Genomic DNA, 14,787 nt, shown 5'->3' on the forward strand with positions numbered 1-14,787 from the left:
GAAAGAGTACAAAGAAAATTCACAGGGATGTTGCCAGGTCTGGTGGACCTGGGTTATAAGAGGAGGTTGAATGGGTTAGGACTGTATTCCTTAGAATGTAGAAGATTGAGAGGAGATTTGATAGCGGTGTACAAAATTATGAGGAGTATAGATAGGGTGGGGTGTATGGGGTGTCTAGGGAGGGGTATTAAACCTGATTCTGATTCCTATGATCTATTCTCCGCTCCTATCAGATTCCTTCCTCTCCAGCCCTTTACCTTAACTATCTATCTGGCTTCACTTATCACCTTCCAGCCATCCTCCTTCCCCTCCTCTCAACTTTTTACTTTGGTGTCATCCCCCTTCCTGTTCGGTCCCGAGGAAGGGTCTCAGCCCAAAACATCAACTGTTTGCTAATCTCCATAGATGCTGCCCGACCTGCTGAATTCTCCAGCATTTTTTTTTTGTGTGTTGCCTTGGATTTCCAGCATCTGCAGAATTTCTTGTGTTTATGATATCTTCGCAAGCCCTTCCAGTGGAAACAGCTTCAGCAAAGTGAACTTAGCCGAGGCCTACCTACAGATGGAGATGGAAGAAAATTCCAAAGGAGGAAGGAGGATAGCTGGAAGGTGATAGGTGTAGGAATCAGAATCAGGTTTAATATCACCGGCATATGTCGTGAAATTTGCTGACTATATATATTTAATAATAGTTAAATTAAATATGTAGTGCAAAAATGGAAATAAAAAAGTAGTGAGGTAGTGTTCATGGGTTCAATGTCCATCCTGAAATTGAATGGCAGAGGGAAAGAAGTTGTTCTTGAAACATTGAGTGTGTGTCTTCAGGCTCCTGTACCTCCTTCCTGATGGTAGCAATGAGAAAAAGGCATGACCTGGGTGGTGGGGGTCCTTAATGATGGATCCTGCCTTTTAGAGGCATCGCTCACTGAGGATGTCCTGGATACTATGGAGGCTAGTGCCCATGATGGAGCCGACTAAGTTTACAACTAAAGTTATCTTACAATGGGTTCAGTTCTAAATGTTTCCGTAATATTTTCACGATATCAGCAAAGCTCACTTTGGCTGGTTTAGTTGGTTTCACTGGCTGTTTCATTTGCTTCAAAATACTGCTCAATTTGTTCCATAACATTAGCCAGTAATCTGTTGTGAAATCAAATGTGTCTATCTTTCCAATGTAGCCAGTCATTTCTGCATTTAAAAAAACCTATTACTATTACTGCCATTGTTTATGAACCCATCTATTTCATCTGTTGCCTGGCTTTTTTTTATAACTCAATCATCTCTTCCCCCTTTCAAAGAAACATGTGCTGCACATTTTATTTTAACTCGAACATCTCTCTCCCCTTTCGGAGAGAAAAACGTGCTGCAATTCAACAGGTAGGTAGTCTTCTTCAGTTTGTTTTAAAACTTACTCATTGCCAATGTTATGTTTTGTACATCCAGAAATGAATGAACAAACGTGTCTACTTTGTTTTACTTTAGTGAGGTGTTCACTTACGATATGGTGACGTAATGACGTATGCTATTCTCGTACTTTTACATATAACCCGTAATGAATTATGTAAACAAAAAAGAATGCTTAATCAAACAATATATCTAAAAGATTACTCAAATATTACTGAAATATTAAATACACTACATCAACCACTTCCTCTGGCAGTTCATTCCATATACTGACTACTTACAGAGTGAAAAAAAAAGTTGTCTCCCAAGTTTTAGGGAAATTACCTCCCTTTGACTTTAAACCTATATCCTTTAGTTCTCCAGCTTAAAGCCCGAGAAAAAGACTCCACATTCGCCCTGTTATATACTGTATGACACTCTAATTTTATACACCTCAAAAGATCATGCCTCATTCTCCTACATTCTAATGAAAAAGATCCCACCCTGCTCTACCTTTCTCTGTAATGTAGTCCCTCAAGTCTCAGCAACATCCTCATCAATCAACTGCAGAAAACATATATGACAGCTATTCTTAATTTATATTTTATGAAAGATTACATGGAAACTTATTCTAAAGTTTATTTTATTCTACAAAAAAAAAGCAGAGTACCTCAGAAGACTCTGAGAAGAGTTTCATAAATTAGAGGCAACCAAGAACTCCAAGTATAATAATGGAGTATTGAGAGGCTTTGGAAATAAATACTTTTCAAAAAAAAATGACAGTGGTTTAGAACAGGAATTCCCAACCTTTTTTTTACACCTTAGATCAATACCATTAAACAAAGGGTCTGTCAAACCCCATTTGGGAACCTCTGGTTTAGACCATGCTTAAATAAATATTATTTGGTTAGTATGCTGGGTAATCAGCCTATGTTAATAATTTAGTACTGACACCTCAGAACAAATGATTGAGCCTCCAAAATCTGTTCACAACTCAGGATTTTTCAAATGATTCAAAGTATCCGAAATGAAAATCAAAGAAAATGTAATTCAAAAGCAACATGCAGTTGTTGGAAATCTGAAATAAAACCTGCAGTGGCTACAAATTCTCAAAAGGTCAGGTAGCATCAGTGGACAGATAAAACAAAATCAAATCTTCATCTCAATAACACAGCATAACTTCAATATACCTCTCCAAAGATGCTAACTGACTATAGAGCATTTTCTGTTAATATTGTAAAAATAATTATTTAATTACTTAATGAAATACTTAGTCCTTTTACTTAAAGATAGCTGACTGGTAATGATTGGAATATTGATCAGATTTAGATGAAAAACAAGAGCAGGCAGCTTTTAAAAATTCTTAGGATTAAAGTTATAGTAGTATTTCATTTTTGATCTGCTACAAATTATACCTCTGACTGCAACGTTAACAGAGGGACTTTGAATATTAAACTACTGTTAAATTAGATGCTGTTCTTGTTATGTTTTTTGGCTAATAGAATTCTGACTTTCTCAAAACTGCATTAAAGTTCTGGCGATTAACTGAAATTAGAAGTTTGGCATTTTAGATAGCTGAAGAGCTTTAATTAATACTCTAATCCAAGCACAACAGTATAGACATCTAGAGCGCCTGCAAGCAATAACTTCCAATATCTCCAGTGAAGAAAACTTCTGCACAGACTGTTCACATGCGACAACGTTAAGCCCCAATGAAGTGCACTAACATTAGACATATCACACCTTCTGTGGAGTCCTTCTTCTTCAAGGCTGCCTTGCAATTGATCAGTAACTTCCTCCATCTTTTCTGTGAATTTCAATGATTTGCAATTAATGCTTGTAGAGCTGGATTTGCTTCAGAGATTTCTACAACTGCAAAACTTTAACTGGACTATGAAAAGTCCGTGTGCTTTAGATCAATGATGCATGCCACAGATAGTCACCTTTCATTTTCACAACCTGCCCCTTCAACTGATTCTCAATCTCCTGTTTCTCTTTTTGTAGTTCTAGGATTTGCAGTTTGAGTTCGGGGATGACCTGAATGTACACAGAATTGATTAAATCCAATGAAGATTAATTCAATACCATCAACAACATAGAATATATTGTAGCTCATGGCATCAAGAAACCACTGTCTAAATAGCACTGGTATAAAAAAAATGGCCCAATGCCAATGACTTTACATTGAGATACCATGATAGAGCTGATACGTAAATAACATGAAGTCTTAAAACTACACCCTGTCCTGCTTCCGTTGCTGCTGTTTTATTTTAACCAGATGCTTCGCCCAAATGGCCAGTCCTCATGTGATTTTTTTTGTTGATGTGCCAGCTTGATCTGACCTGACATAATTTGAACAGGTACCCAGGATAAACTTGTATAATTTGTCAGTACTTTCTGGTAAGGTGATAACACAAGGTCAGAAAACCTTTAAAGAAATCTTACTGGTTGTACACTTTGTGGTTTTGATAGTTATTCAAAATGTTATAACATTTAGCAGGAGATCATCAGGTAGTAGTTGGTCAATGAGATCTTTAGCTAATTTCTCCAACCCCACAGTCTCAAGGTCTCTCATATCCTCTTATGACAAAGGAGACCCTTCAGCCCATTATGCCTATGCTAGTTTTCACAGCAATCACCTACTTACAGTATTTCCTACAACTGTTCTCTCTCATCATCGAACTACACTAAGAGTTATGAACAATTCCCATTAACCTAATGATCACCATATCTTTGAAATGTGAGAGGAAATGGGACTACCTGGGTGAAAACTATATCAGAGGGAGCAGGGACGGATTCAGAACGTATGTCTTTGCCTGGAGTTGCTGGAGTGGACTTGGAGGTAATTTGATGCAGTGGAGGCGAGGCAAGGCAAAGTTGAGGAAAGATCCGAGGTTTAAGGGCTGAGCTGAATTGGAAAGATCAGGCGCTGGCCGAATAAAGGTGGCAGAGCCTGAGGGTGTATCAAAGTGGCAGAGAGCGAGGAACAACCCAAGGTTTGGACAATTGAAGTGCCGGGCTAGATTGAAATGGTCAGGGTGTCGGGGTCAGACACAAGGGACTCACAGATCCACAGGGTTTTCTCATCTCTGTACTGGACTGAGGCTGTGGCCTGCAACTAGTGGATTTCTGGATTGGCTACAGTGACACCTGGCTTTGTGAACTTCAGTTTTGAATGCTGTTTGTTTTTTTTCTTTCTCTCTCTCCCCAGACACTGGATGTTTAGATGGTCTTCTTCTGTTTTTAATGGGTTTTGTTTGGTTCCTTTGCTTCATGGCTGCCTGTTAGGAGACGAATCTCAAGGTTGTATAAAGTATACATACTTTGATGATAAATGTACTTTGAACTTTGAAGATCAGTTGTTTGAGCAATTCAGAAAGGTTAGTACCAATGGCCACTGTGTATTTTACTGCCAAATGACTACCTATAGACAGATAAGTATAATAGAAACCATCACTTCAATCTCATTAGATTTGGTTTCAAATTCATTTCTGACAAGTCATCAACTAACCAAGCTTGGACTTAGTTACACATTTGGGATAGAAACATCTGTGTGTCCCAGCATTCAACCCCCTAATAATTTTAATGTACCATATTTTCATTGGCCAGCCTGGTCAAGTCCAGTCGGAGGTTCTCATTGGTAAGATTTTCTTCTTGGAACTTTTGCTGCAAGTGAGATGTGTCTTCAGAGAACTGTTCAATTTTCAAACTGAGTTCTTCAATTTCCTTCTCATAGTTCTCTTTCTGAGACTGAATATGCGATTCCATCACTCTGTGTGACACGGAGGCCCACAATTAATCCGATTTTTGTAATGGCAAAAGGTTCTTTTTACATACATTAGAAGACAAAAAGCGCCTGGAAAACTCACTAGGAGTGTAAGACCATAGGTCATTAGAATGGGCCTCCCAAGCTATGGTCGGCTATATGGGAAGGAAGGGTTAGATTGATCTTGGAGTAGGTTAAAGGGTCAGCACAATATTGTGGACCAAAGTTCCTGTACTGTGCTTTACTGTTCTAAGTTCAAGTCACTTCCGCCATTCATTTGCATCACAGCTGATCCCACATTCCTCAAATCCACCTTCCTGCCCTTTTCACATAACTCTCGATTCCTTCACCAATTAGAAATCTATCTATCGGAGCCAATGACCCTGTCCCCCACAGCTTACGGTGGAAGGTGCCACTCACAAGAATGTGAGAGAAGAAACTCAAAGGGTGCCCTTTTATTCCAAGATCGCTCAGTCTGGTTCTGCACTCTCTCATAACACATCCGCCAATCATTACAAGTCCGCATTAACCCCGGCTGGACTTCCAAGGTTCATTTCAATAAGGTTACTTCTCATTCTTCTAAACTTCAATGAATAAATCACCAACCCATTTAACTATTCTTTACAGAATGTTGGCCCTTATTTCCAAGGGGTAGGAGTTCAAAGCAGGAAACCTTGCAGCAAGGATAACCAGGATCTTCCACTTTCTCCAGACAGCCTCCAATGAAATAATTCCATAAATTTATTTTCTTAATTTGGGGCCAGAAAGATCTCCAAATTGTTCACAGTGTTTTAGAGGCTCATATAATTGCTGCTTTTGAACGCCAACCCCTTTGAAATAAGGGCTAACATTCCATTAGCCTTCCCTACCGCCCACTGCATCTATGTGCTAGCTTTCTGTGCCTCAAGAACAGGGGCCCCAGATCTACCTTTTTTACTGCAGCACTCTAGTGTTTTCCCTCACTTAAATAAAACTGTTCTTTTATTCTTCCGTCCACTATGAACAACTTCACATATCCCACATTAGACTCCAATGAGAGAGAGAAAGATTAAGTAAGGGTGAAAGATATTTGGACGGAGGAAAGTTCTGAGTGAGAGTGAGAGAGAAAGTTGAAGTGCTAGAGAGGCAAATAATGGAAGTGTGGATGGGAAGGGCAGAAAACACAAGGAAACAGCTGTACATGAGAACACTTAGCAATGAATGTATATTTAACATGGGAAAGTCTGCAGATGCTGGAAATCCAAAGCAACACACACAAAATGCTGGATGAACTCAGAAGGTCAGGCAGCATCTATAGAAAAGAGTAATTAGTCGACGTTTCAGGCCGTGACCCTTCCTTAGGACTGGAAAGGAAGGGGGAGGACGCCAGAATAAAAAGGTGAGGCAAGGGGAAGGAGGATAGCTAGAAGGTGCTATGTGAAGCAGGTAGGTGGGAAAGGTAGATGCCTGGAGAGGAAGGAATCTGATAGGACAGGAGAGTGGACCATTGGAGAAAGGAAAGAAAGATGGGATCCAAAGGGAGGTGATACGCAGGTGAGAATAGGCCAGATTGGAGAACAGAAGAAGAGGGGAAGGGGAAGGAATTTTTTAAATGTTTATCTTTGAATCATAGTGGACTTTTGATGTAAAATCCTCATATAATAACAGAAAATGTTGGAAACACTCTGTGGCTTAGGCAGTTATCTGTAGGAAGAGCAAGAGATGACATTTCGGATCCCAAGACCCTTAGTCAGAAACAACAGAGTTCCATGTTTCCCAGTGCTGATGAAGGAACCCAGACCTGATCTATCAACTGTTTCTCCTTCCACAGATGCTGACTGACCTGCAGAGTGTTTTCAGCATTTCCTTTTTTTAATTCAGATTTCTGGCATCTGCAGTTTTGTTGGCTTTACTTTTGATTTCAATGTTTTAAGTAGCCAAAAACAGCTGTTTAGCTCATAGTGGACACAAGGATTTAGTGACACCTGCCCATACACGGACAAGCATTTACTCTAAGGATTGTGCGTAGGAGTGTAAAACAAGGTTGCCCCAATGTGACCAGCTAAGAGCAGAATACTGGGGAGAGGGAAGAACTGGACTTTTCAATCTTGACCCTAGTAACTTTGGTGGTATCGTGAAGGGAGAAGAACAGTCCTTTCCATTACCAAAATGAACTCAGCATGGGGGCTATTGGTTAAATTTGCCATATTTCTAACATTATTCCCAACTCTCCCCCAACCCAGGTTTTGGCTCAGCAGTCGTAAGGGTGTCATGGTAGTGCAGCGGTGAGCACAATCACTTTACAGCACCGGTGATCATGGATCAGTGTTGGATTCTCGCCACTGTTTGTAAGGAGTTTGTATGTCCACATGGATTTTCTCCAGGTGCTCCGGTGTCTTACCATATTCCAATGATGTATGGTTAGGGTTAGTGAGTTGGGGATATCCCAGGCTGGTGCTGGAAGTACGGCCACACTTGTGGGCTGCTCCCAGCACAACCTTCACTGATCTGATTTGATGCACTTCACTGCATGTTTCGATGTACGGGTGACAAATAAAGCTAAAGTTTCTTTCTAATTAGTTCAGCAGTGAAGGAATGAATTGGAAAACTGGAGGAAATTATCAAAATCTGGTCAGACTTTCTGATCTCCATGGGGCTGTGATAATGCATCATGGCGTGGAAAAAGGAGGCATCCATACAGAAGCCCCAAATAAGGGCAGAGAGAATCCAAAGTTGGGCTCTGAAAGCCGGAGTGAAGAGTGGGAAGTGTGAACAGCAGGCTGAAAGAGGGAGGAATCAGGGATTGGAGAACAGCTAGGAGAACAATTGCAACCAACCAAAATACATCTGTGCCTGACAGTCAGCCTATGACTGGTACAAGGAAACCTGCAGATCAAAATCCAAGCAACACACACAAAATGCCAGAGGAACTCAGCAGCTCAGGCAGCATCTATGGAAAAGAGTAAACAGTCAACGTTTTGGGCCGAAGCCCTTCATCAGCGCTGAAGAAGGCTCTCAGCCCGAAACGTCGACTGTTTACTCTTTTCCATAGATGCTGCCTGGCCTGCTGAGATCCTTCAGCATTTTGTGTGTGTTAGCCTACAACTGAAGTCAGTCAGTTAGACTCGTGTCCACAACATTCACTTCAGTAGTGACAGAGATGGGGAACCAGCACCATGCTATAGTGTTCGATGACCCTAAAACTCACTATGACAATGGATCAAAACATCAAGAGACACCCCATGGCTTTGGTTTGTCATGGAACTTAATCTCAACAAGTGTAGGTCGACCTTCACTAATCCGACTACCTGTAATCCAGTTCCTTTGATAATCCGGCACTGATTATGCTTAATGTGATCCTTCTGTAATTCTGCATTTTCACTAATCCAGCACTCCTCAGGTCCCAATTGTGCCAGATTAGTGAAGGTCGACCTGTAATACCTTTGGAATCTTCAGAGCACTTAATGTATCAATATATAACCAACATGAGCAATCAAATATCTAACAATACTCCTCCTCCTGTCTTCTCCTATCATTTTGGATCTCCCCCTCCCCCTCCAAATTTCAAATCCCTTACTCACTCTTCCTTCAGTTAGTCCTAACGAAGGGTCTCGGCCTGAAACGTCGACTGCACCTCTTCCGAGAGATGCTGCCTGGCCTGCTGCGTTCACCAGCAACTTTTATGTGTGTTGATCAAACAATACTGTTCAGCATGTCAAGGACACCATTGGAAGGTACTAACATAAACAGTACACGATTTAACCTTCGCAATAATATGTCCATTGCAATACTAAGGACAGTATCTTCTTGATTAGTAATCTTTTTGCGCTCCAAGTTAATTTTTCCTTGAGTACGAGTTTATTTTTCAAGTAACACTGCTGGTAATTCAATATTCGCTTTCTGTTAGATATCTGTCTAATTGTACATAAAGCCTAATAATTAATACATAATTGCTACAAAGCAATAATGTTTTTAAAAGGTTATTTTCATCTATAATACCATAAACCCCATGAACATTAATACAATTTGAACTAGCTTTAAAAAATCTGATGCTATTGTAGTGTACTTATCTCACAGTATTTATTCTGCTTTAATGCATATAGAATTTCCGTATACAGAGATAAGTACTACTAAAGAAAGCATTTACAAATAATTCCCTATCATTGTCATTTTATATCTTACAAGGATGAATTTATTTTCTATCACCTGCTAGCTCTTTTCAGTCCTTCATAGGCCAACCAAAGTTCCCCATCTTCATTTAGTTGTTCCATGTCTTCTGAAGAAAGTCTTAAATAAAACATAATTTTACAAGAATGTATTTCAAATTAGTTTGCCATACCTAACCATGCTGTTAATCAAACTTATGAAAAATACAAGTTTTTAAAATGTTTTCTTTTCTTTTCTTTTTAAATCTTTTTATTGAATTAGTACACAAAAGGTAAACCATATAGGCACTGATACACAGTTGCAATATAACTTTACAAGCGATATTAATACACAAAAAAAAGTTAGTACAAACAGTGCAGTTTAGATATAAAATAACAAGGTAATATAATAGTATACTAATTTTCAAACATGTCATTAAAGAAAAGGGAAAAAACCCCCAAAAAAACCCCCCAAAAAACCCACCGTGCAACTAATCTAAAAAGCAAAGTAAAGCAATGGGCTAACTAGGTAACAAGTGGAGTTAAACAACTTAAACCAATCACGTCCTCAAACCCGACCTCCATTAAAAACAGTTAAAAAGCAAGAAGGGAATGTAGATATGGCCAGAGAAAGAAAAAAAAGTTACATTAAATGAAAATGTTGAATAAAAGATCTCCAAGTCTGTTCAAATTTAACTGAAGAATCATAAAGATTACTTCTAATTTTCTCCAAACTTAAACATAGTATCGTCTGGGGAAACCAAAAGAATGTAGTTGGAGCATTAATCTCCTTCCAATGTTGTAAAATACATCTTTTCGCCATTAAAGTAAGAAATGCAATCAATCTACGGGCTGAAGGGGAAAGATTACTGGAAATTATAGGTAATCCAAAGATAGCAGTAATAGGATGGGGAGAAATATCTATATTCAATACCTTTGAAATAATATTAAAAATATCTTTCCAAAAAGTTTCCGAAGTAGGACAGGCCCAAAACATATGAGTTAAGGAAGCTATCTCCCCATGACATCTGTCACACAAAGGGTTAATATGAGAATAAAAACGAGCTAATTTATCTTTAGACATATGTGGTCTATGGACAACTTTAAATTGAATTAGGGAGTGTTTAGAACAGATAGAGGAAGTATTGACTAGTTGTAAAATATGCGCCCAGTCATCCACTGGAATAATAAGACCCAATTCCTTTTCCCAATCTGACCTAATCTTATCAAATGGAGCTTTCCTAAGTTTCATAATAGTATTATAAATAATAGCCGTTACACCTTTCTGACGTGGATTAAGGTTAATTATAATGTCTAAAATATATGTAGGAGGTAGCGTCGCAAAGGAAGAGAGTATAGTACTTAGGAAATTTCTAACTTGGAGATATCTAAAAAAATGTATTCTTGGTAAGTTATATTTGTTAGATAATTGCTCAAAAGACATAAGGGAACCATCTAAAAATAAATCCAAAAACCGTGAAATACCATTAGTCTTCCAAATTTGAAAGGCACGGTCAGTGGAAGAGGGAGGGAAGAATATGTAACCTAAAATAGGAATCGCAAGCCCAAATTGATTAAGATCGAAAAATTTTCGGAATTGAAACCAAATACGTAAGGTATATTTAACTAAAAATGTTTTCTTTGAACTCGAGTATAAATTTAAACAGACAATTCTAGCAATTTAAACGCTGGCCTAGGTAGACTGGGAGCTCCTCTCTCTGGAAAGAAAAGGCAGTGAGATTGCCCTCGGCTGCTGAGCTTCATTTCTGCGAACCTTGCGGTGATTTTCTCTGTAATATGACGAACAGAATACTGAGGCTTTGGGCCTACTCTAGGCTGCTCCAGAGATTTGGATCTAAAGAGTTAATTTGGTTCGGAATACTGTTGCTGTTGCTTGCTACTACTGTTAGCATGATTTATGTTTTTTTCCCTTTCTCTGTCTTTACTTTTTTTAAAGAAATTGGGTTCTTTCAGATTTCTTCCTTTATGGCTGCCTGTAAGCAAAGAAATCTCAAGGTGTATAATTCATACATTCTTTGAAAATAAATGTACTTTAAATAACTGAACCTAAATCTGACTCCTTTCTCGTTGTATGACTGGATGGTAATCTGCACCATCCTTCTTCTATACAAAGTTAATGATTATTTATGCAGATTTAGAGTTAATAACTCTGATTTTTATTTCTCCAATGTGATGCTTTCAATTATTATTTTAACCTTGAAAGCAATAATTGCCTCCTCATTTCAAAAATCACAAGTTAGAAATAAAAGGCAAATATCACATGGGAAAAAGGTTTCTTGTGTAATAAATATTAACTACAAAATTGTTATTCAATTCCTGTTATTGGAAGTTATAATAATGTCAGATTATAATAACCTGTACAATGAAGCAAAGGTTATTTTAATAATCATAAAAGTTTTACTATCTTATTACTTCATCTTTTTTTTAAAACCAATGTTGTCCTTTTATTCACTAGAACTTGTACTTTGGTATTCCAATTTTCTCTATAATCTCTGCCTATCGAAATAAAGAAGGGTTTTCCTACTACCCAGAAAAAAAAGACTGAGCAGAAGGTGAGAACTTGGACTGGACTACACTCCTGTTATGACAGGCTTGCAGCATTTTTCTAAGGCAACTGCCTTGGCTTTCTGAACAGCTACTTTCAATTGGAAGCCTTCGGACTTAAATAAGGTACCGAAGTTTCTGTGGAATAGAATTGCTTTTTGCCCGATGGTCCTGATCTGAAGCAATATGCTGAGTAAGAAGAGCTGTAAGCAAAGGTTGGGTCTGTTTACCAGTCTTGATCTACACAGAACATAAAAATCAAGGCTGTAGTCTACAGTTTATTAAAATCTTCCTATAGTGTACATTATTAAAATACAAGTGAAACTGATAAAGAATGTACAAAAATCTAAAAGTGCACACAAGAATACTATCACTGAAACTAATTTTTGAAGGAGGTCCTCTCATGTTAATAATGGGCTCTTTAAAATTATCATTCAAATATAATCATGTCCATAACTAACTTAAGGCATTTTCTGAGATGGAGTTTAGGCACCATAGTGTGACGTATCACATGTACTCAAAGATGTGATAGTGACTGAAATGTGCCCGAGTGAGCGATATTTAAGGATATTTGGATGTCGTCTATCAGGGAGGTTTTGTTACCTGCCAACAAGTCATTTTGCTTTATTTGCTGTGGGTGTTTATGGTGAGCAGCAGCAGATGGTACACACAGTCACACCCTACGATTTGAAGTGATGTGCTGCTCTGCCACTAATTTCATTTGGAGCAAGTCCAAGTTCTATTCCATTGCATATTAAAAGAAGACACTGTTTAGCACAAACACAATCTTCATCAGTTCTCAGGTCTTCACACTATGTTAGGAACACAAGTGTTAATATTTGGTTATTTCTGCCAAAGCAAAGTATGAAAGTTCATACCTCTTTCGTAATTCTTCTCCCTCTAAACCTCCAAGGAGCTGCTGTGTAATTTCTTCCACTTTTTCTGTTAAGTTGTAAAATATTTGTATAGTCTTACAACATTGATTAAGTTCAGAAGGCATATAATATCACATGCTGCTTGTTGTGTTTCTAAATAAACAGGATAAATTAATACCAACATAATTCAAACCAACACAGATCCACCTGAATTCTTTGTTCTTTTATTCTTCCATTTCAAAATTCGACACAAACATTATCTTAAAGCAAAACTTTAGGTTCTAGAAAACTTCAGCGAGCTGCCTTTAAGTTAGATTTTGGAGGTCTTACTGTCACTCTGCCATTGTGCACTGTAGCTAATCCCAGCTGCTTGAGAGGGAGAAATATTTACTGTGTACATCTCACTTGTTTAAAATCAGCATGAAGAAACAATCCAAGACATCCCAATGCCCAAACTCAAAGCAGATTAAAAGTAACTTCAAAACACCAAGTGCTTTGCACTGATCCATTTTCACAGCGGAGGGAAATAAATTTTACATTGAATTGTCAGTTGCTTTCTGCGGTGGAGAAATTGCTTATGTGCATCATTAATATGTGATTGAGAGTGCTGATCGAGTCAGAATGCAAAATAATGATGTTATTTATTTATTGAGAGACAGCACGGAATAGCCCATTCCTGCCCTTCGACCCGCACCAACAAACCAACCCCGATTTAACCCTAGCCTAATGCCAGGACAATTTACAATGACCAATTAACCAAGTAACCAGTATGCCTTTGGACTGTGGGAGGAAACCAGAGCACCTGGAGGAAATCCACACAGTTACAGGGAGAACAAACGCCTTCCAGGAAGTAGCAAGAATTGAACCCTGGTCACTGCTACTGTAAGGCATTGTGCTAACCACCATGCTACCATGCCACCCAGCGAAAATAAAACTCACTTTCTTTTTCATCTTTACCGGAACCCTTTCTAATTCCTTCACATCTTCTTATATAAGGGAATCAGAATTAAACAGTTGAGATTGTTTTACAAAGATTCAGCACGAAACCCCTACTTTTATACTCTGTACATTCACAGATAAAAGTCCAAAAGTGTGAATGTCATATTAAATGCTTCCCACATTGAGGGAATTGTGAGCCCTCGTTACTCCTACTCCCCTTTTAGAAGAGTATCCACGATTCTTTTTTTAAATTAATTTTTTAATACATTTCTACAGCGAAACTACAAGAACCCAGCAACAAAATGGAAATTTATACAGTGCAAAACAAATCCAATATATAGTTCATAACAGTAAGAAAAAAAAGCACCCAAAAGAGAATTATGTAAAATTAACATCCACCCCAACCTCCCACTGAAAAAAGAAAAAAATCCAGGCCAACCACTTTACATATATAAAAATAGACTTGCTGGGTTGAATGTGGTAAGGAGATACAAGGATCAATCTTTCTTTTTTTCCTTCTTGATTCTAAGTTGCCTCACAGCACCAAGATCATCAGTTCAATGCTGACCTTGCTGTGTCTTGTGTGGTGATTGGATGTTCTTCCTATGACTGTCCTGTTTCATCCCCCCATCCTAAAGAAATGCTGGTTGGTAATTTAATTGCCCAAAGTAAATTGCCCGTGGAGTAGGTATAGTGTCAGGTACATTAGGGAGTGTGAATGATTGAGAGAGACAGAAAACAGTGGGGGAGTTGAAAAGGGCCAGCATAGACTTGCTGGGTTGAATGTGGTAAGGAGATACAAGGATCAATCTTTCTTTCCTTCTTTCTAGGCCTTTCTGGCCCTTTGAGCCATACAACCCCACAATCCCGACCTAATCATGGGACAATTCACAATGAAGAGTTAACCTACCCTGGTATGTTGGACCAGAAGTATAGCAGGTGAACCAGAATAAACTGTAAATACACTGAGCCAGAATACACCTGGCTCTGGCCACCGATTCAGCAGAGATCATCGTCTTCCCATCAGCTCAGCTCATCTCTGACTTTCACACACACAACATGGGTGAGTTCATGTCTCCATCACCAGTCTAGTTAGTCCCACTCCTTGGCTGTTTCTCCGATACATTTATGGCTTT

The 14,787-nt window shown here is 38.6% G+C and overlaps 1 protein-coding gene across 3 annotated transcripts in view; it reads right to left on the reverse strand.

Moving 5' to 3' along the window:
- Positions 1 to 14,787, reverse strand: part of myo5c (myosin VC) — a 123,589-nt gene that overhangs the window by 24,635 nt on the left and 84,167 nt on the right. The window contains exons 27-31 of one of the 3 annotated variants that reach the window (XM_072278207.1): positions 12,716 to 12,779; positions 9,334 to 9,414; positions 4,974 to 5,154; positions 3,326 to 3,419; positions 3,126 to 3,189 (exon numbers count right to left, since the gene is read on the reverse strand). In XM_072278207.1, the coding sequence (XP_072134308.1) occupies positions 3,126 to 3,189; positions 3,326 to 3,419; positions 4,974 to 5,154; positions 9,334 to 9,414; positions 12,716 to 12,779 (484 nt within the window). The remainder of the gene's footprint in view (positions 1 to 3,125; positions 3,190 to 3,325; positions 3,420 to 4,973; positions 5,155 to 9,333; positions 9,415 to 12,715; positions 12,780 to 14,787) is intronic. The other 2 variants (XM_072278209.1, XM_072278210.1) reach the window with 2 other exon arrangements.

Source organism: Mobula birostris, chromosome 14 (assembly GCF_030028105.1).
Source record: "Mobula birostris isolate sMobBir1 chromosome 14, sMobBir1.hap1, whole genome shotgun sequence".
NCBI classification, from domain to species: domain Eukaryota; kingdom Metazoa; phylum Chordata; class Chondrichthyes; order Myliobatiformes; family Myliobatidae; genus Mobula; species Mobula birostris.